Here is a 21,005-nt window from a genome sequence, read left to right as displayed (position 1 = left end):
ACTGTGAATGAGGCAGGGCAGGTCCCTCCTGCTCCGTGTTTCAGCTACTTCTTATTCTTATTTAGTTGTGGCTGGTCTAACGAAACAATATGCTTCCTCAAAAGACTTTATTCTTAATGTGGAACAAAATATCCAGGGAGACTGAGAACTCTGAGTGTTGAAGAGATAAAGAAACAAAGAGGGCATGCAGCCTACTGGGATCTTGGGAAGTTGGGTTAGTCTTGGAAGAGGGCAGAGGAAGGGCTCTCAGAGGATGGATGCGGCTGCAGGCAACACTTCCTGATGCATGAAAATGTCCAAGTCCAGGCTGGGATCTTCCAGATCCAATTTCAGAAACTTTTCTACTAATTTCTGGCAACTAAAGGGGAGAGAGAACAGTGAGATTTATGGAATAGTGGATACCTGAGTTCATGGGCAGAGGGGAGAGGCTACAGCACAGGAAGCCAAGGAGTTAACAATTTAAGGTTTCAGAAATAATGAGTCTTTGAAGGGGAAGTGTTGGTAAAAGATCATCTGAGTCCATGAGAATGGGAGAAGAGCTATAGAAGATATTAGTGAGACACAGGACACAGGGGCCACACACACTCACTTTTCCATTTGATTATCCTTTAGCAACTCCTTGACAGGCTTGATGGGTTTCCCACTGTGGATCAAGCCTGAGACCTAGGAACCACAAGAAGAAAGATGAACAGGGAAAGTGGATAAGAGAAAAGGAAATAAGGGCCAAAAATATTGTAAGCCCAGAAATCTAGGCCCCTGAAAGGAGCATGACAATGGAAAGGGGCTCTGAAGTGGATATGATTGGACGTTTGGATCTTATCACCTCCTTGCCACGAGCAATGAGTTTTTCAGGAAGTCCGGCCTGGGCAGCTGTGTGGGAGGCATGGCTGGCATTGGCAACACCTTCGCAAACCTGATAGAAGAAGACAAGCTCGTTCCCATCCTCACAGGTCTCCATGGACTTAAACAAGAAAAAAAGGAGACAGTGTGTCATAAATCATCCTGCTTCCTGCCCTGAAATCCTTGGCTAGTCCCTGTGGGGAGAGAGAAAAGGGAACAAATTTGGGCCCTGTACTCAGGGGCCCCTGTTCTGAAGGAGAAATCAGCCCCCACCTCTAGGAAACACCCAGTCTAGGGGCACCCAGGAGGCTGGACTGGTTTCCTCACCAAATATTGCACAGGAGGCCCTTGTGGCAGCAGCTGTAGCTGAACAAGGCTCAGAAAGTTGGTGGCCACAAAGATCTGGGGGCATGTGGCTCCAAGTGCCAGCCAGTGTCGGAGCACAGCGGCCAGAAGTGCCAGCCCATCCACCTGTGCAGAGCAGGGAGGAGGGTATGGTTGCACAGGCCGCCCCACATGCCCCTTCTCCACCTGCCTGGCCTTTCCCCATCTCCCAATCTGTTTTTCTGTCCACACATCTCTGTTCTTTTCCTGAGGCCTGGCCTCACCTTCATGCTCTCTTATCCTCCTCCATTTCCCCCTCCTTAGTTTCTGATCAGTTTCTCCCCTCACCGTGTTGGTTCCCTTTCCAAATTCATCAATAAGGACGAGAGACCGCTCAGTGGCGTTGTTCACTGCTTTCGCCACCTGCTGGTCAAGAGGTAGACAAGGAGAGAGTTTCTTTAGTATTCGTGGCCTTTAATGCACAGTCTGCCTGAGAATAAAGCTGTGTCTACCCTACTAGACTGCAAGTTCTTTCACAGCAAGGCAAAGGTTTGTTCATCCTTCTATTGACAACGGTGCCTTGTACAAATAAAAGTTTACAGTATTGATTCCTCCAGTCTCTGATCTGGATGCTCCCCACCCCTAGTTATAGAAGGCATACAGGTGGGGGGTGTTTATCCTTTTCTGGGTAGACCTAGTAGGGCTCCTTTCCCACTACCCTTTCCCTCAATCCCATCACTCTTTGCTTCCTTTGACCTGGTTGAGGTCGATCATAAAGGTGGAGAGGCCAAGGGAAATGGATTCGCAGCTATGAATTCGGGTGAAGATGGCATCTACTGCTCCAATTTCAGCCTCTTCTGCTGGCACAAAGCTGCCCACCAGGGCCATGAATGTGATCAAACCTACCTGAATAGAGGAGGAGACAGAGCCTAAGACCTGGTGGGGTGGGCTGAGAGGAAGGTGAGCCTCAATCAAGAATGTGAATGTTTGATCAAGGAGAGATGTATAGAATTTAATAGAGGAAAACGGTAATAGAATGTGCTGACCCCCCCCCCCGCCCCCATCCTGGCCATCACCCCTTTTGTTCACTTTAGAAATCAGTAAAAAGGGACAGGAGGGTGGGCAGAGACATACTTGGGGATGGCATGTACCTATTTAGAGGTGGTGAAGGAAATTCAGGCTACTGAAAGATCTGTTAGTTCATGGCTGTCCTCCAAAGTAGCAGATGAGAGTATGAAGGAGCAAGAGGCAGGAGAGGTGTGGATTATGGTCTGTTCATGGCAAGTGGGGAAAAAACAGAAGGGGAGAAGAACCTGGGATGGCTGGCAGATGCCAGAGGCCCAAGTTATATAGATTCTTCTCACCTGTTTGAGGTATATGCTCTTCCCTGAGGAGTTGGGTCCAGTGATGACTTTGACCCTTCCTTTGTCCCCACCACATTCTGTGGAGTTGGGCACAAAGGTTCGGGCACAGAGTTCCATCAGTGGATGTCTGCAATGGGTGGAGAGGCTCCTTACACATGGCCCATGGATCCAGAAGCCCATGGATCCCACAGGAGAGGAAGGCTTCAGGTTTCTCATGCCTATGTTTCTACTCCCTGTTCTCACCTTCCATTCTGGATTCGTACCCCAAGGAGTAGGGGGGAGTAACGGGGCCTTGAGTAGCCATAGTCCCGGGCAGCACTGGCAAGGGCAAGCAGGACGTCCAGACGGGAGGCAAGGTCCAACACCCGGGTCAAGACAGCTGCCCGTGCCAGCACCTGGCACTGCAGCTGGTACATCAACAGGGTCTCCTGGTCTGGGGGTGGGGTGAGTGAGGAGCTGGGGTCAAGGCCAGTGAAAAAAGAAGGAAAGACAAAGAGGCCCAGAGAAAGACCTGGTTACAGACTTGCAGATACAGTCTGAGACACCGAGAGACACTCAGAGGAGAAGATGCAGAGTCGAGAGTAGAAACACAAAGCAGGAAGACAGGAGCCAATCTCCAGGCTCCCCATCCCCACCCCCAACCTCCTCTTCTTCTCACCCCGGATTTCACAGTGCAGGTCCCCCAGAAATGCATCCAGCTCCTTGGTCCGAGCACTACGATAGTGTAGCTTCTCCTCTGAGAGAAACTGGGTCCAAGGGTTCAAAGTTGTAGGCTTTGCTCCCTTGGTCCTCCTCTCCTCTCCTTTTTAACCCTACCTCCAGCCACCCACCCTGAGTTCTCTCTCCTTTGTATCAAAGCTGATTAAAACTGCAGAGGAGAGATCCCATATTGGGCAGTGCTGATAGGAGAAGGCCTTCCCTCAACTCCTGATTCATTTTCCCTACCACTCCCCTACAGAGGTTGAGGGTCTCACCATAAAGTCCAGTCCTTCAATCTCAAAGTCACTGGCCTCTACCATGGAAGGCAGGCGGGGAATTGAAAGAAGGAAGCCAATCTGGGGAGAGTAAAGAAGAGATAAAGTGAAAAGTGACCTTTTCCTAGAGTAGGACCAGAGAACTCTGTAGTCCCTGTGCCTTCCTCAGGGGGCTAAAGCCATCAAAAGGTGTTCAAGTTCTTCCTCAGACTCCTCAGAAGTTGTTTTATCTACTAGTGTGCCCCTCATAAACCTAATGTCTCCCCTAAAAGACCCCTAGAGGTCACAGCCACCCTCCTACCCTCACCAGAGGAATATAGATGACACTGCATGAAGGAATACGGGAGTCCAGAGTCTCTAGCTCCTTCCGAGCGACCTCAGTGAGGAAACTGGGAAGTCCCATCAGCCTTCGTTTTTCTAGGAGGATGGAAAACACATGGATACAAAATAAGGCTGACAAGCCTCTTCCTGCCCTGGTTGCTATGATAATCCTCAATTATGGTGAACACCTGCTGAGGATGGTGCCCCATCACTGGGCAGGCTCATGTTTCAGGGCTCACTGGACCATGTGTGCACCCAACACTTACTCTCATCGATTTCAGGATCTATGTTGGGGAGGACAGTGAAGCGATTTTCAGCAAGACTGCCCTCAAAGTCCACCTGAGGAGATAACACGTCCAGTTTTTTATCATCACAGGACCATCTCTCAGTCCTGCTCCTCAGCTCTCCTTGTCTCTCTGCACAGTCTCTGCTTAAACCCTGACCCTCCAGCCCCTACTGTTCTGTTACCTCTTCTCACCACCCCATTCTTTAGTCATCCAACTGACCTCAAAATCCCACCCATCACCCCCCCATCTCTCACACCACATTCTCCAGACACCAGTCCTACCCTACTCTCCAACCCCAACTCTCTCCCTTCCCTCCCCAGGTGCTCTGTCTCTTTCCTTCCACTCACCACTTTCCCAATGAGGCTGGCAATATGGAGCAGGTCATCAGAGAACTCTTGGGCAATGTCCTTAAAGAGCTGGATGGACTGGGGCAGGGAGCGGCAGGCATCCCTCAGGCCCAGGGCACTGTATACAGTCTGCGGGAGAAACGGACAGAGGAAGGCAGCCCACAGGAAGGCAGCCCACACCCACTGAGCTTAATAAAGGAGTCAGGCAGATGAGTAAAACCTATGGATTAAAAATAAATACATAATAGGGGGAACAAATGTTAAAAATATATACATTGGGTAGATGGCAATACTAGTGGTCAAGGAGGGGGGGTGAGGGGTACGGTATGTGTGAATTTTCTTCTTTTTCTTTTTCTTTCTTTTTCTGGAGTGATGCAAATGTTCTAAAAAATGACCATGGTGATGAATATACAACTATGTGATGACATTGTGAGCCACTGATTGTACACCATGTGTGGAATGTTTGTATGTTAAGAATGTATGTGCTTGTATGTTGTTTTATGAATAAAAATTAAAAAATAAATAAATAAATAAGTAAAATGCTATATAGACTGAGAATACAAATAAATGCATACATTAAATATTTATATATTTACTGTATATTTAATACATAAAATAGTAACAGGCTCAGCATTTATTAAAAAGATAAAATAAAATATAAAGGAGTTAGTGACTAACTCAGAATAAAGACCAATAGGGAAAGACGCAACAACAACAAAGACAGAGAGAAGATCTCAAAAGCAAAATGAAATGTCCATCAATAGATGAGTGGCTTAACAAGCTGTGGTATATACATACAATGGAATATTATGCAACTGTAAGAGAGAATAAAGTCATAAAACACATAACAATATGGATGAAGTTTGAGGACATTATGCTGAATGAAATTAACTAGAAATAAAAGGACAAATACTGTATAGTCTCACTAATATGAACTAACATTAATGAGTGAACTTTGAGAATTGAAGTTAAGAACACAGGTTATCAGGAGATAGATAAAGGGTAGAGACTGGGCAATTGGTGCTGAAAGAATACAGGTTGTGCAACAGGACTGATTGTAAAAACTCAGAAATTGATAGCACAATATTACCTGATTGTAGCACAATAATATAAGTACACTGAATGAAAAGAAAAAGAAGAAAGACAGTGAGAGAGGAAATGGCATCTGTTACATTCTGTGCCTGGCACTGTGGTAAAAGCTTACAATGACAAATAAGATATAGCCCCTGTCCAAGAGGAGCTCATGGTCTAGTGAGGGAGACCGAAATACACTCAGAAGATTTCAAAATAAGGTGTTATGTGTTTTTATAGAAATTTGAAATCAGAGGTATCAGTATAAACTCATGGGTTCTTTAATACACTGGTAGATAGATACAGGAATACAGACAGGCATGCGTGGGCTTTTATACAGACGTATGTTTCCTAGCTTTGTCTGCTGTGAGAGCATAGAAGAAGTGACAGACACTCCACACCTGAAATTTGACAGACAGTACACCTAGCTTCCAGATCTTAGTTTCTCATATCATTCTCCAATAAACGTAACCAAGGCTCCTTGGAGAACTGTTTGATTCCAGAACTGGGACAAGGAATAAACAAGACGATCCTGGAATACCTTGTAGTGCTAGAAAATTAGGAAGTGCTCAAAAAAGAATTGGGGGGAGGCGAGTTGAAAGGGCACATCAAAACTAACCTTATTATATGAAATACCCAGAAGAAGCAAATTTCATAGAGACGGGTAGTAGTTACCAGGGGCAGGGGGTAGGGGATGAGGGTGAGGAAATTATTGCTTAGGAGGTGCAGAGTTTCTGTTTGAAAAAACTGGGGTAATGGATATGATGAAGATAGCACAAAATTGTGAGTATAATTAAGATTACTGAATTGTACCCTTGAACGTGGTTAAAAAAGAAATTTTTAGTTGTAGATATTACAATTAAATTATTTTAAAAATTATTTTAGAAAATAATTAATTTTTAAAATGTAAAAGGGCTCCTAATGACCAAAGCTAGAAAACTTTGAGCAAAATTAAACAATCATATCATTGAATTATAACCCATGAAATAAATTATCTATGGGATAATTGTACTATGGTTGCATAAGATGCTAACATTAAAGGAAGCTGGATTAAAAGTATGTGATAACTTTGTACTATTTTTGCAACTTTTCTTTAAGTCTTAAATTTTTTTTTTATATACATTTATTGTTCCCCCAAGAGGGGTGCACTGTTCCTGGAAGTACTGCAATAGCAGGTCGATGCATGGAGTGGACGGCGCAAGCTCCTATTCCATCTCCTAACTCCAAAAATCCATTTAATATATTGTCCTCGGATAGAGGACGTATCAGATATTAAACTGATAAGAACAGATACTACACTTGATCTTAGCCAAAAGGCCGAGAAGCGATGTATTAAATTTTTTTTAAGTTCAAAAAAATAGAAGGATAAATCTTAAAATTTTAGAACAGAAAAGGTAAACAAATAAATAAATAAGCAAACAAACAAACAAAAACCAGAAAAGGTGAAGAGAGGGCATAGGGTAGAGGGGACAGGGATAAAAGCTAGAATTAGTTGACTATATCTTGTTTAAGAGATTTAACTGTGTAAATATTTTACATAATTATAAACTAAAATTTAATTTTAAAAAAGCAAGCTCTAATAAAGTGTCAATGGCTGAGAGATTCCAAACAGAGTCCAGAGGTTATCCTGGAGGTTATTCTTATGTATTAAATAGATATCACCTTTTTAGTTAAGGTGTAATGGAGAGGCTGGAGGGAACTACCTGAAAATGTAGAGCTGTGCTCCAGTAGCCATGTTTCTTGAAGATGATTGTATAATGATATAGCTTTTGCAATGTGACTGTGTAATTGTGAAAACCTTGTGTCTGATGCTCCTTTTATCTACCTTATCGACAAACAAGTAAAACATATGGATTAAAAATAAATAAATAATGGGGCAACAAATGTTAAAATAAATTTAGTAGATTAAAGTGCTAGTGGTCAATGCAAGGGAGGAGTAAGGGTATGGCATGTATGAATTTTTTTCTGTTGTCTTTTTATTTCTTTTTCTAAATCGATGCAAATGTTCTAAGAAATGATCATGATGATGAATATACAACTATGTGATGATATTGTGAGTTATTGATTATATAACAAGAACAGGATGATCATATGGTAAGAATATTTGTGTTTGTATGTGGTTATGTATCATAAATTAAAAAAAAATTTTTTTAAGTAAAAAAAAAAAGCAAGCTCTAAAAATAAAAAACGGAATGAAGCAAATGAACGTAAATGTATATCCAGATACTGACATAACCACACAGAGAAGAACAATTCCAAGTGATTACAACACAATAATTTGGCTGTATATCCTTAGTAGGAACACACACAAAAATGTGCCTCCCTCCCCCCAAAAAAAGTTAAATGGTTTTCAACAATTATTTAGCTGGTAGAAGTGCTGATATTGCTATTCTGAAATTATTGTGGATATATTGTGAGAAAAAGCAAATGAGTGATATTCTAATTTTGTCATCGCTAGTGTTATTTTTTTCCAATGATTTTTTATTGAGATAGAATCATCCAAAGTGTATAGTCGTTCACAGTATCATCATATAGCTGTGCATTCATCATCACAATTTTTTGAACATTTTCATTACTCTAAAAACAATGCAAATAAGAAAAGTAAAGATAAAAATTAAAAAGTACACCCATTACCCATTAGACATTGCTACTATTGTAACTTTCCAAACCCTGACCAAAACCATTCCTACTAATCCTAAGGATCACCTAGGCCATTATATAAGATTCTACAAAGGTTCCATGCACTACGGTAACTTTCCAGAAACCTACAATCTCCAGATGGGTCCCTGGACCACATGAGTCCTAAAATGCAGAGGGACACCAGACTTTCCAGAACATCATATAGTTCCATCCCCTTACCCCTTATTATTGACAGCCCTTCCAACATGAAAAAGTTAGATTGGCCATAGCCCAAATACCCCTAAAGAGTGAAAGAAAGCTCAAAAGTGATGGTGGAGGTATACAGAGAAGAATGGGTTTAATAAATGAATATGAGTGGTGAATCAGATATTGATATTTCCAGTACCTTAGAGCAGCTAGAAATAAAAACCTAAAATTGTGGAACTGTAACCCATATCAAACTCTGAAATCTATTCTATAACTAATTGTTGCAATGTAGTTTGAAATTTATTGCTTTTTTGTATATATGTTATTTTTCACAAAAAAGAAAAAACAGGAAGAATGTAATAGCGAAGAAAGGATTTAAAAAAAATGAATATGACTGCTGAGCCATTATATTTATATTTCCTTTGGTCTCCAGTGCCTTGGAGCAGCTAGAAGAAAAAATGAAAAATCCGATGGAACTGTAACCCATACCAAACTTTAAAATCTGTTGTATAACTACTGGTTAAAAGGTACTTGGAAATTTATGGCTTTTTTTTATATGTTTTATTTTTCACAATTAAAAAAAAAAGACATACACCCAAACATCCCATAACTCCCCTCCCCCCTATTATTTATTTATTGTCTTTTTTCTCTCTTACTCATCTGTCCATACCTAGTGTCATTCTGAGAACCAGAATTTCCAGTGTGGAAGAAAGAAAATATTGACAAGAATAAGTAAAGAAAAACAAAAGAGGAAAGAATCCTGAGGTTCTGATTTTAAACTGGTTAAAATTTAATTTTTTAAAATGCTCTATATCTGTTCATGGAAAAAAAAAAACTAAAAGCATTAAGCAGAAGGCACTGAGCATCTTCTAGCACCCAGACTGTGGTACTAAATTACCATTTTCCACTAAAAGGAACCAGGGATTCTTGGAGTATTTGGCTGATTCTGGGTCAGAAACCAGGAGGTGTAAATAATTATTTGGTACACCTTTTCAAACCAGAGAGCAGGGAAGCTATCAAAGTCTATCGGAGTCATGTTTAAAGGACTCAGAAGCCAACATGAAGAAGTTCCCATTGGTCAAAGATTTGAACATATCTTTAACATATAAAGATTTAACTGAAGTAGATTGGAACACGTTTAATCCATGAGGTTGTGATGATACTAAAACAACAAACTTGCTGGCTGCCTTGGAGGATGTTGGGGAACTAATCTGCTGTTTTGATAAGTGGTAAATAAAGGCAGAAAAAAATAATCTAGCAATTTTCAGTATTTCTATATGAACTGTGTCACTGGGTTACCGTATAATACATGAGAGGAAGTTTTTCTTTACAGAATTGTTTTGGTTAATAAATGAAGAAGGAATGACAGAATTTGAATAACACCATTTTTCAATCCCCAAAGAATTAATGGATTTAGATAGTAAACATCAATGGCTGTTAATATCACAAAAAGAGACAATTAGACATTATGTTCCTCTACTTACAAAACAGTCTTGAAAAAAAAAAATCAAACCTGAATCTGATCAATCTTCTGTATCTAATAATTAATTTACAAAAAATATAGAAGTGATAGAAACATGTTAAAACACCTAGGGAATGTAATCGGCAAAATCCAGACTGAAGGAAACACTATAGGACAAATACTCCAGCTTCTTCAGCAAATAACTTGTGTAAGGAGGGGTGGAGAAGAGAGATGGAGTAGGAACCCACAGATTAAATGGGACTGAAGAGACATCATCCCATTACCATGTTGACCTTATTTGGATACTAATTCAGACACACAGTAATAAGGAAAATTCATGGCATTTAAGAGATGATTGTAAATTTAAACATCAGATATTTGACGATATTATTCTGTCATTTTTAAGGTAAAATAATGATATTGTGATTCTTTTTAAAAAATAGTTTTCTTTTAGAAATAACCCTGAAATATTTATGGGTGAAATGATATGTGGTGGGATTTCCTCCAAAATAATCCAAGAAGGGGAAAATGGGTAAAGATATAGATGAAACAAGATTGACGTGAGTTGATAAGTGTTGAAGATGAATGGAGGGTGGGTACATGGAGTTTCATTATATGGTTCTCTTTAATGTTTTTTTTCTTAAATTTTCCGTAATACAAAGCTTAATGAAAAAAGAGGTGAGATAAAGTTGGACAGGGTGCCCAGAGTACACAGGGTGTAAAACAGAGGCTGAAGGGCTTAACTTGAGCTCCTGATTACAAGAAGGAAGGCCTTACCTTGTAGAGAACCTGCCAGTCGCTGACCTTGGTGTGGGACAACTTCATGCGCTTCATAATCAGCTACAGTCAGATGAGGACCAGCCATTGTTTTTTCCCTCCCTTACCCTAAATCCCCTCAAGAAGCTCAACATCCAATACTAGCCCTTGACCTCCTTCCCTACCCTCTGCCCCCCACCCCCTCCCTGGGCACACAGGCCTCCTGCTCACAGGGACATTCTTGATATGACTGAGCAGCCGATGCAGCATCTGAGCCATGTCCAGATTTTGAGGTAGCAGGAAAAACTGGATGACATCCAGACGGGAATTTAGCTCCCTCAGGTCCTGAGTTGGACGCGTGAACCAGAGCCTGTAAGAGGGGGTTGGGAGGTGTAATTTACATCTATTCTCATTGTTGTCTTGATCTCAAATTGCCAAAATGTGTTTGGAGGTAACACACACTGCTAATTGTGGCAATATATGTTAGTAATGTGCCGTAGGAAAGTACAGGCAAGTGTGGGGTCCTTATCCATAGGGGCGTGTTTACAGGTATCAAGTGAAAATCCCTGGATGTAAGCACGACTGCGTCTGTACATTCCAGTTTCGATGGGTAGGACCATGTGTCATTCCATGTGGATATGTGATGGAGCCTGTCAATATTTTAGGTGGAGAGCAATGTGTTGAAGTATTTGGGTGCCAACACTCTGGTTCCCACTGTGGCTAAATCAGTGTAAGTTTGCATGGATTTAGCTGTGGAAGTATTCCTGGGTGTAATTCGTCTTTTCATGTTCTCCTTGAGAAAGTGTATAACCATCCTATGTGCAAAGATAAGCTCTCTCAATTCATTATAAAGGTCATCTCTGCAGGGAAGAAAGAAGGATTGGGGAGGGACACCTAAGAGGCTTTGACAGTACTGTTATTCTTAAAAAGGCAGGTGGACATACAGATACAAAGAGGTCTGTAACATGAATATTATTTATACCTTTTTGCTTATCTGAAGCATTTTCCTAACAAACAGAAATAAATTAGTATAAAGAACATAAATCTCATCTGTTTGTCTAATTCTGGGTGTCCCTATCACCCTGTGTCTATCAAGAGTGTTAGACTCTCAGGACTTGTGAGACCAGGGATTGTTTTCTGCACTAAAGCAAGCCAGGAGGCAGGCCATTTTACAGAAAAGCTAATGTGTAGACACACTGGGGCCTGAAGATGTATATCTTACACATTCTCTCTGGTCAGTTGCCCCAGCCTAGAATGAGGAAGAGGACCAGATGAATTCGAGGATAGGTTCAGACACCTCTGCTTCTTGGCCCTAGAGGGCTAGACGAGGCAGTGTAAACCAGTCTGTGAATATCTATCCCCACTTTTGGAGTGCAGAGAGTATGAGCTTCACCGAGCAAGACTCTCTTATAAAACACCTAGGTGTCTCTGACTCCTGTAATGCTAGTGCCAGAAGTGACCTTAGTTATCATCTAGTCAGGCCAAACTCCCTAATTTTACAGTTGAGAAAGTGAAGCTCTGAGAGGATAAGCAACTTGTCCAATGACACACCGCTAGTAAGAAGCACAGTTGGGTCTCAAACTACGACAGTGCTCATTAGAGCACGCTATAATATCCAGTCACCTTTGGGTGCCCTGTGCAGCTTCAGTTCATCATTCAGGTTATGATTCAATGCCCTGCTGGATCCTATCCAGGAAATCTGCAGTCCTTCCCCAACTTTAACTCAGCTGTCTTCTCCACTGAGAATTCCTTTCCTTCCATCCCTGTTTGAAATGAGAGATCCATACCTAGAGTACTGGAGAACTTGTGAGTAATTAAATTACCCCACCAATTAGGGGGAGATGACCTCAGAGATTATCCTAAATTAATCCTCAGAAGGTAACTGTGGGATGCATGGGTGGTTGAGTGGTGGAGTGCTCATCTGCCAAGTGGGAGACCTGGGTTCGATTCCCAGTCTATGCCCCCCCTCCAAAAAAAAAAACAAACAGACAAAAATAATTGCAGGGGAGGTGGAGAAAGGTTTGTATACCCAGTAGGCTAGCAAAAGTTTCTGCTCTGGGTTTTCAGAGATAATGTGACCAGTGTAGCTTGGGTCCATGTACTGTGTTCACTGGCCAAGTGCTAATATGTACAAGGCCATGCCAGGCGCTGAGGTGATAGGAATGGTAACTGCACAGATTTCACAGATCTGAGCACCAGTGGATTCACAGACTGCTAATTCTACCCTGGTATAAGTGTACAACACAAAAAACATAAGCCCTGTATCAGCACATAGGAAGGTGTATGTCAGTCTCCTTTCAAATGCCTGTAAAAACTTCACCAAAAAGGTGAGTAAGATTGCACCTTGAAGAGGAAGTAAGATTTTGACAGATGGAAGCAAGGGGAAAGATTTACCAAAACAAATAGCATAAACACAGGCATGGTGTGCTGCCACAATGACCAGTGGTCCTAAACTACTGGAATATAGGGTAGACCTAGCAAAGGGCTTAGGAAGGGTCTGTGGAGATGAAGCTGGAAGTTAAATTTTAGAGTGAATGGTAGGGGCCTTAAACGCTGCTAAGGATTCTAATCTTCATCCTGCAGATAATGGGGAAGCCTCCTGAGGTTTCTGGTTTTGTTGTTTTGTTTCCACTTAAATTTTTAAAAAAGTGGAGTGACATGTTCAGACAGAATGAGTGATGGACTGGAAAAAGAAGAGACTAGAGTGAAAGACGCCACACACAAAAAGATAAATATTGCATGATCTCACTTATATGAAATACCTAGAATAAATTCATAGACAGATAATAGATACAAGCTTTCTGGGGCAAGGGGCTAAAGGGCAATGTGAGGGGAATGGGGAGTTAATTGATTTACGGATACAGTTTCTTTTTGAGGTAATGAAAAAGTTTGGGAAATAGATATTGGTGATGGTAGCATAGTTGTGAGTGAAACTATTATTGTTGAATTCTTGAAATTCAACAATACTTGAAAGTGGTTAAAAGAGGAAATTTACAGTTGTGTATACATTACAATACAAAGTCTGTGTGTGTGTGTGTGTGTGAGAGAGAGAGAGAGAGACTAAAGGCAGAAACAAATTTGGAGGCAAATACGAAAGTATAGGTTAGAAAAGATGATTGCCAGAATTAGCACAGTGGGAAAAGGAAGAAAGGGACAGATGACAGAAGCATTTCAGGATACAATCAACAGATTTTTGCGAATAACTGAATAAGGTGGAGGTGGGAGTGAAGGACAGGCATCAATCCATGGTCCATAGTTCAAGAAGATGTACTACCAGTAATGTCATTAACTGAGACAGGGAACGCAGGGAACAGGTCTGGTGGGTGTCAGTTTTGGATGCTCTAACTTTGAACTGCCTGGAGAAAGTGCAGGTAAAGATAATGTGCAATTAGTATTCCACTATGAAACTCACAGTCAGAGACACAGATTTGACAGTCATTAGAGAATACCTCATATTTTAAGTGTGTTTTTCATAATTACAGAGGTGGGTACACTGGTGCTTTGTGGATGTGTTTCTGCTACTGGTGGGCGGGCAAGTCTGTATCAATGGATATATGTGTATCTGTGCTGACAACATAAAATGAGAATACTATTGCCCTATGGGGTTGTTGTAAAGGTTAAATGCATTTAGCCAGCACTTGGCAAAGGGCAGTTCCTTGTTATTATTTTTACCAATATAAAGTTAATATTTATTTGTAATATTCTTCCCTCCATTTCCTGTTTCCAGATATTGACATTCCTATTTCAGTCCTCTCTGTTATGTGTCTGTTTTCTTCTATTTTCCAGATAGATATCATTTTCATCTTAAGGGTTACAAATTTTCTTCCATAATACTTTACTCACCTGCATTTTGATTTATTTCAGCCATCGTATTTGTAAATTCTCAGAAGTTTATTGTTTGCTCATTATTTCCTTATCATTGCAACTGGCCATTGTTTTTGTTACTACTAGATGGGATGGTGTATGAGGAAGTCTGGATACTGCTGTTGGTAGGCATTACTGGATAGTGTGTACATGGAACTCAGGCAGGAGACCCACTCACCTGAGCAGCTTCTCTCCCCATTTACAGCGGCATCTATTGAGGATTCCTGGGAGGAGTGGGAAGGACAGAGAGTAAGCTTTTTACAAGGCAGGGGAGGGAAAGGAATGTGTGCATCTGGGGCGCAGGTTTTGGGCAGGCTGACCCAGAGGCATACCCCAGATATAGGACAAACCTAAGCAGTGATTATGGAACATAGAGGTGGGGGAGGGACTGGGCATTCATAGGGACACTCAGCCAGAAAAACACAAAGATCTGGTGTAGTTAGACTCACGCAACACCTAACACATATGTAAACCCTAGATACAACCCACTGAAATATGTATAGTGAAACCATGTGAATACTTGGGGCAATAACCCCAATATACCCTAAAGTCAGAGACAACTGATAAAGATTCTATGCAAATCAAATGCAGGCAGTTCTATACCTTTTCTCCATACATATAGCCTTCCCAAAGTTCTTAGACAAGGGCACAACTCGTAGAAACATTGATACAAATCCAGAAATGAACACAGAATTGTTAAAGTAACAGCAGGAATGCAAACAACACTACAATACAGGGTGTGGGGAGAGGCTCAAGCTCAGAGAGTGTGCAAAGAGGATAAGAAAGCTGGATTGGAAAGGAAGACATCTGGCAATGGGGCTGAAGTGGAAAAGGAGGGGTTAGGACACATCCTTGGAAGTAGGTATTTTTCTGGCAGTCTATTGTAGTGTGGGATGAAGGACAGGGCCCACCTACCAAAGAGGCTGAGCCCCTCCTTCAGTCCAGTGGCTACTTTGTACACCGAGGGATGTGACTCGCTCTTAAATATCTGCAAAACACTGTCGGAGAGAAATGGAGGACTCTGGGGTACTTGAAAGTTTGAATTTTTGAAGGGAATGGGAATTGGGACAGAAAACAGCATAACATATCCTCCTGAGATCAAGTCTTGATATAAATTTTGTTCTTCACTTTTTTGTGCCTCAGTTTCTCCCTTTAGAAAAGAAGGATGACATCTTGTGCTTTTGCTTGCTCTCTCTCACCTCCCTCTTTCCTTTCCTTCAGGGTGAGAGATTATTAGCCCCAGGATTAGGGAAACTGGAGCCTCATTAGGATTAGTTGAGTATTAAACTTAATCCTTCTCCTTCCCCCAGGACTGCAATCTGCCTCCACCTCCTTACTTGTAAGTGTCTTGATCCATGCTCACCAGATGTGTCCTGAGGAAAGAAAACAGAAGGGAAGGTGCTTGGGGTATGAGAGGTCTGAGATCATTTCAAAGCCTGCCCCCACCCCAAATACCATCCCCACTTCTCTTTCCTGGAGTTCCACAGCCCCTCAGGTGCTCTTGTCTGTCCTAGAGCACTTTACCCATTGGGCCACCGCTCCCTCCCTCCCCCCACCCATCTTACTCTTCAGGTTTCCCAATCCCACCTTTACTTTGGTTGCCCTTAGGGTAAATACCTACAACACAAATTTCTTAAAGCCCAGGATGGGGACGCTGACGTTATAGTCTTCCAGTTCAATCCCGACTCTTCTTCGACCCAGGAACTTGAGCAGCCCTCCAAGTGCTCGAACCTGGGAAGGGATCAGTAATGGATTTAGGGCAAGTCCCAGTGTCCTGGAGTCTGGACAACACCAGGGAAAACTGTATTTTCCAGGGTCGGGCCAGTACCTCCAGGACTCAGTCCTAGGACGGGGTTGCTTGTGCCTTTCTCCAATCAACCACCTCCCAGCCCTTATCCCCTAGGCCCCATCTCACCGTGAGGAGACAGTCAAAGGGAATAATGGAGGACAAGAAGAGGATTTTCTCAGTGGCAGTTAAGGAGTCTGGGATGAAGGAATAGTTCCCAGAGAGGAGGCGCTGTTTGCTTATCTCCAGACCTATTTGGGGACAGAAGGCAGGAGCAAGAAAAGATCGTAGAATAAATCCTACAGCTTTAGAATTAGAGGGGACTGGAAATCTTCTAGCCCAATTTTTTTCACCCCATTTTAAAAATGAGGCAATAGAAACAATAGAAATGTGACTTGCTCAAACTCACACAGTTAATGGAAAGCTGAGGTAAGAGCCAACTTTTCAGACTCTTAGACTAATTATCTTTTTATTCTACATATATGATAAGGATATTTGTCTGAGAGCACAACTTGAGAAGAATGAATGGCTCAGAAAAGTAAGATATCTCTCTGAACTAGGGATTTTTAGTTTAAAAGACTGTATTAACAGAGGAACTAACAGCACTAATACCCTAACATCTAACTAGCATAGAACACTACCTGTCCTTTTTGAAAGCCTGGGAAAGTCACAGAAGTGCATTACAGATTATCAGGGTTATTGAGGCAGTACCTATATACATATATTATATAGCTTTGGCCTAAAGGGGACATTTTCAACAATCAGAACCGTCCAAAAGTGTCACTGTTCCCTCTTCTCAGGAATGGCCCTAATCTCTAGACACACCTAAATAGAGGTGCCACCATAAGCTGCAAATTATTAAAGGAACAGAAGAGCTCTTGGGAATACTGGTCATAGGGCAGAGAGAGCACAAAGGTTAGGGTGATAAAGCTGAGAGAAAATCTTGGATGATATAGATAGAGCTAGGAGAAGGGGTTGGGAAACTGGGGTGGGATGATACCAAAATCCACACTTGGCAAAAATACGATTTCAGGTCTCTTAGGCTCTCTGTCCTCCTGGGAGGCTGTAAGGGAGGCAAAGAAGGGGCCATCAACCTGTATATCTCAATTCTTCTGCTTCTGCTCTACCTTTCCTCTCACCCACTTCTGGCCTCCTGGTTCTAGCTTCCTCCAAGACCCCTGTCTCCTGGGATATTCCACCCCTTAGTTCTCCTTATTTTCCCTCTCTCCCTTACTCAGTCCTTACCAAGTTTCCCTAGAAATCGAGTCATGTTCTCATCCTGTTTGGCACTTGTAACAATGGACCGGGGATTGATTTCATCCAGAACTTAGAAAAAGAATGGAGACCAAATGAGTTAACAAATTTTTATCCTTTAAGAGAACCCAGACCTCCCCATGCTAATTCCCTTCCCTCTCAAAAACTTATTTCCTCCCTCCAACAATAGGAATTTCTTTGCACTTTAGGAGCACAAATAGGAGACAGAAAAAGGATTTAAAGAAGAAAAAAGTAGTGACTGGCTGAGTGTTTGGAGCGGAAGAGGTGTGCTCTTAAGATTGTCACTGGAGGCCTATCTCTCTCTCTGCCAATATGGCAAGCAAACTCACCACCCTCCCCCTCTCTAAGTGGGACATGACTCCCAGGGATGTAAACCCTCCCTGGCAACGTGGGACAGAAATCCTAGAATGAGCTAGGACTCAGCATCAAGGGACTGAGAAAACCTTCTGGACTAAAGGGGGGAAGAGACAAATGAGACAAAGTGTCAGTGGCTGAGAGATTTCAAACAGAGTCAAGAAGTTATCCTGGAGGGGGGACAAAAATTTAAAAAATAACAGATGGATACATGGGGGGAAATGTACCTATTGCAAATTATGGACTATGGTCAGCAGTGATATTTTAATATTCTTTCATTAACAGCTAACAAATGTACCACACCAATACTATTGGTCAATGGGTGGGTGGGAAGGGGGATAAGGGGTATGGGAGGATTTGGGTTTTATTTTTTATTTTTATTTCCTTTCTGTAGTAATGAAAATGTTCCAAAATTGATTATGGGGATGTAAGCACAACTACATGATGATAGTATGAGCCAGGGATTGTATACTTCAGATGGTTTGTATGGTATGTGAGTGTATCTCAATAAAACTGTATTTAAAAACACGCACAAAAAAACATTGTCAATAGACTATAAATCCCTGGAGGGCAGATATGACAGATTTGTTCAGCAGCACTGCATCTCCAGGACCTGATACATCATAAACGCCTAACAAGTTATCTGTTGAATAATGAAATGAATTCCTAAGAACAACAGAGACAGAGCCTCTGGAAACCAACAATAAAATGCTATAGAGATTGAAGTCAGGCAAGGACTTATGGGTTCCACACATTTCCAATCCTGGAGAGTAGAGGCATTCCTGGTTCTGTCCCCACCTCTCTGCAGAAGCTTGAGGCTCTCCTGGTCTGGGGCATCTGGCATGAAGTGGATGGAGGAGTCACTAGTGTCATAGTAAGCAATGCCCAAGTATCCTGAATTCCACAGCACACACACATGGATCTGTTCCGCGAGGAAGAAAAGAAACTCAGGTTTGAACTACTTGTAATTGCAGGATCCTACCATGCATTTTAAAATCATTTTATCAGATCTGAGCTAGGTATCACACACGCCCCACTCATAAAGTGTGAGACCGGTGTTCAGCTGCAAACGATGACTCGCCCAGCTCTACCCAACCCGTTTATATTCTAACATTCTGACCAACTCTCTGCTCTCCAGATTCAAGCTCCGAATCCCCGGACACTGCTGGACCCTAGAGACCTCTGCCGGCTCCTCCTCATCGTCCTCGTCCTCCCCAGGTCCCGGTCCTGGTGTCGGGCAGAGGAAGCCAGCTGAGGCCGCCCCGGGTCCCAGTGCCTGCGGCGTCCTGCCTGGGGTCGCTCCCGAAGAGGCCATGGGCTGGTGGCTCTGCGGATGCAGAAAACTAAGGCGGTTCAGAAGCGATACTTGCCCGGCGAGGGAGCTGGGGTAGGGTGGCGCGCAGAAATGCAAATTTACAGAGAGCTTCTGGGAGAAGGTCCAGGTGGAGGACTGCGAGAGTTAGGTGTGGGGCATTTTGAGGGGGTGGGGCACTTTGTGGGACGATTGCTCAGGTATGTCAAGAAAGTACGGATTGTGGCAAACTCACTCGCCCTACTCTGGTTTCTGTCACGCGGAGGCTGTACTTCCACGGGAGAAGGGCCAAGCGTCTTATCCTCCCCGCCTATGCCAACCGCGCTCCCACGAGCGCGGCCTCACGCTCTTGACAATTTGCCCCACGCCGGCCGCCGCCCACTCGCGGCGTTTTCCCGCCTTTTCCGTCACCTGGATCGCGACGTGGGCGGACCGCCCCCACTGACCAACCACCCGGAGCCTGAGGGAGGGGCGCGCCGGTGCGAGGGTGCGCGCGCGCGTAGCGTCCCGCCCACTTAATCACCATTGGCTGGAAAGACGCCGGGAGACCTAGTAACCCAAGAAAGCTGGGGCTGATTGGCCTATTAGCATTCAGGGGCGGCAACACAATGTTCAAACTTCCCGCCCTTTGCCGTTGCTCAGCAGCGGGGTCTAAGTCCCTCAGGGCTTGTGGGCTTTGATTGACGCGGGTTGGATCCCTTGAGAAAATAGGAAGTAGAGCTGAGGTCTGAGCTAGGGAAATGGGGGCAGGGGACGTAGGGGGCTTATGGGGGGGGTCGTAAATAGCGAGAGGCGCGTTCTATTTTTCTAGAGGTGGAGATAAGCAACATAAATTCAGCCTGTGCCAACAACTCTAGGTTAATATTTATATCCTTCTGAATTAATATTTATAAAGAACTTGGAACAATGCCTGGCAAACAGAGTAAGAGCGACCGGTGACTGTTTTAAATAGATAAGCGGAAAAAAGAAGCGGGACTCCTATCTCAGCCCTTCTTTGCCTGTTTCTTAATTGCAGGGTATAACCACACCTCCACACCTCCTAGCGCCTAATTTCGAATTTTCTGCGGTCCCCAAGAGGAGGTGGAAGCATTGAAATGACACCCAATTTCGACAGAGACAAGTAGACCCGATGAGGGACTACACACCCCTACTGGGGCATCCCCATATCCCCCAGACCTCCTAACGACAAAAAGGCTCATTCAACCGTTCAGCAACTATTTATTTAGGTGCCCACTATGGGCCAGGTGATGGACTCAAAGCAATGAGCCAAATTAAGTCTCTGCTCCCTGAAGCTTATTTTTTATTGTGTATTTGTGTGGGGGGGTGAGTTGTGAGTGAAACAGAAGTAAACAAGTGCATAATTAATAAAACAGATCCCTTAAAATACATCTTGCTCCCCAGCTTTGTCTCAGCTGTGCTGAGACAGGGAGATCCCAGCCAGGAAGTTAGGGAAGGGGGGCAGGCGTGGGGGTGGTGATGAGCTAACCTGGCTCTGCTGTCCATGAAGAATACCCTCCAGTGAAAAAGGAGGGGGAGTGAGTTGAGGGCTGGGGTAATAATCACCCCTGGCAAATTATTGAGCAATAGAACTATAGAAACTGAAGGGAGCACAGTGACAGCGCTGGGGAGTGTCAGGGAGGACCACACCTTCCAATCTGGGGTGGGAAGAGATTAGGAACTGGTTTACCAAACTGAGGAAGGGAAAGGAGGAGAAAAGAAGCTTGGGGAAGGAAAGGGGTGATTTTGAGATAGAAGAAAAGCAGGGCAAAGGAGATGAGCTGGAAGGAAATTTCTCTGGTGCTGGATTTGGGAGTGCAGCCCCTCACCTCACATCCACGGGAC

General features: G+C 43.1%; 1 protein-coding gene and 1 non-coding gene across 3 annotated transcripts; both read right to left on the bottom strand.

Moving 5' to 3' along the window:
* Positions 1 to 243: 243 nt before the first annotated feature.
* On the bottom strand, positions 244 to 19,627 carry MSH5 (mutS homolog 5). Of its 2 annotated transcripts, XM_077161347.1 has the most exons (25): positions 19,399 to 19,627; positions 19,032 to 19,178; positions 18,650 to 18,773; positions 17,468 to 17,548; positions 17,223 to 17,285; positions 16,352 to 16,473; positions 16,058 to 16,167; positions 15,774 to 15,809; positions 15,352 to 15,434; positions 14,615 to 14,660; positions 10,804 to 10,942; positions 10,594 to 10,656; positions 4,458 to 4,586; positions 4,090 to 4,162; positions 3,810 to 3,919; positions 3,503 to 3,583; positions 3,187 to 3,274; positions 2,772 to 2,961; positions 2,529 to 2,655; positions 1,921 to 2,070; positions 1,513 to 1,587; positions 1,168 to 1,311; positions 824 to 961; positions 590 to 663; positions 244 to 358 (listed from the first exon to the last, which is right to left on the bottom strand). In XM_077161347.1, the coding sequence occupies exons 2-25, from the start codon at positions 19,164 to 19,166 to the stop codon at positions 247 to 249; spliced, it is 2,493 nt and encodes an 830-aa protein (XP_077017462.1). In that variant the 5' UTR covers positions 19,167 to 19,178; positions 19,399 to 19,627; the 3' UTR covers positions 244 to 246. The 2 variants fall into 2 exon arrangements, with proteins under 2 accessions (XP_077017462.1, XP_077017463.1); XM_077161348.1 differs by lacking the exon at positions 19,032 to 19,178.
* LOC143685461 (U2 spliceosomal RNA) lies at positions 6,667 to 6,857 on the bottom strand. Its single transcript, XR_013176685.1, has one exon. It is a non-coding gene; the product is annotated as a U2 spliceosomal RNA (small nuclear RNA).
* Positions 19,628 to 21,005: the final 1,378 nt, after the last annotated feature.

The sequence above is a fragment of the Tamandua tetradactyla genome, chromosome 5 (genome assembly GCF_023851605.1).
Source record: "Tamandua tetradactyla isolate mTamTet1 chromosome 5, mTamTet1.pri, whole genome shotgun sequence".
In the NCBI taxonomy this organism is placed as follows: Eukaryota; Metazoa; Chordata; class Mammalia; order Pilosa; family Myrmecophagidae; genus Tamandua; species Tamandua tetradactyla.
Note: the sequence above shows the minus strand (reverse complement) of the source record. Positions and strands in the feature narration are given on the sequence as shown.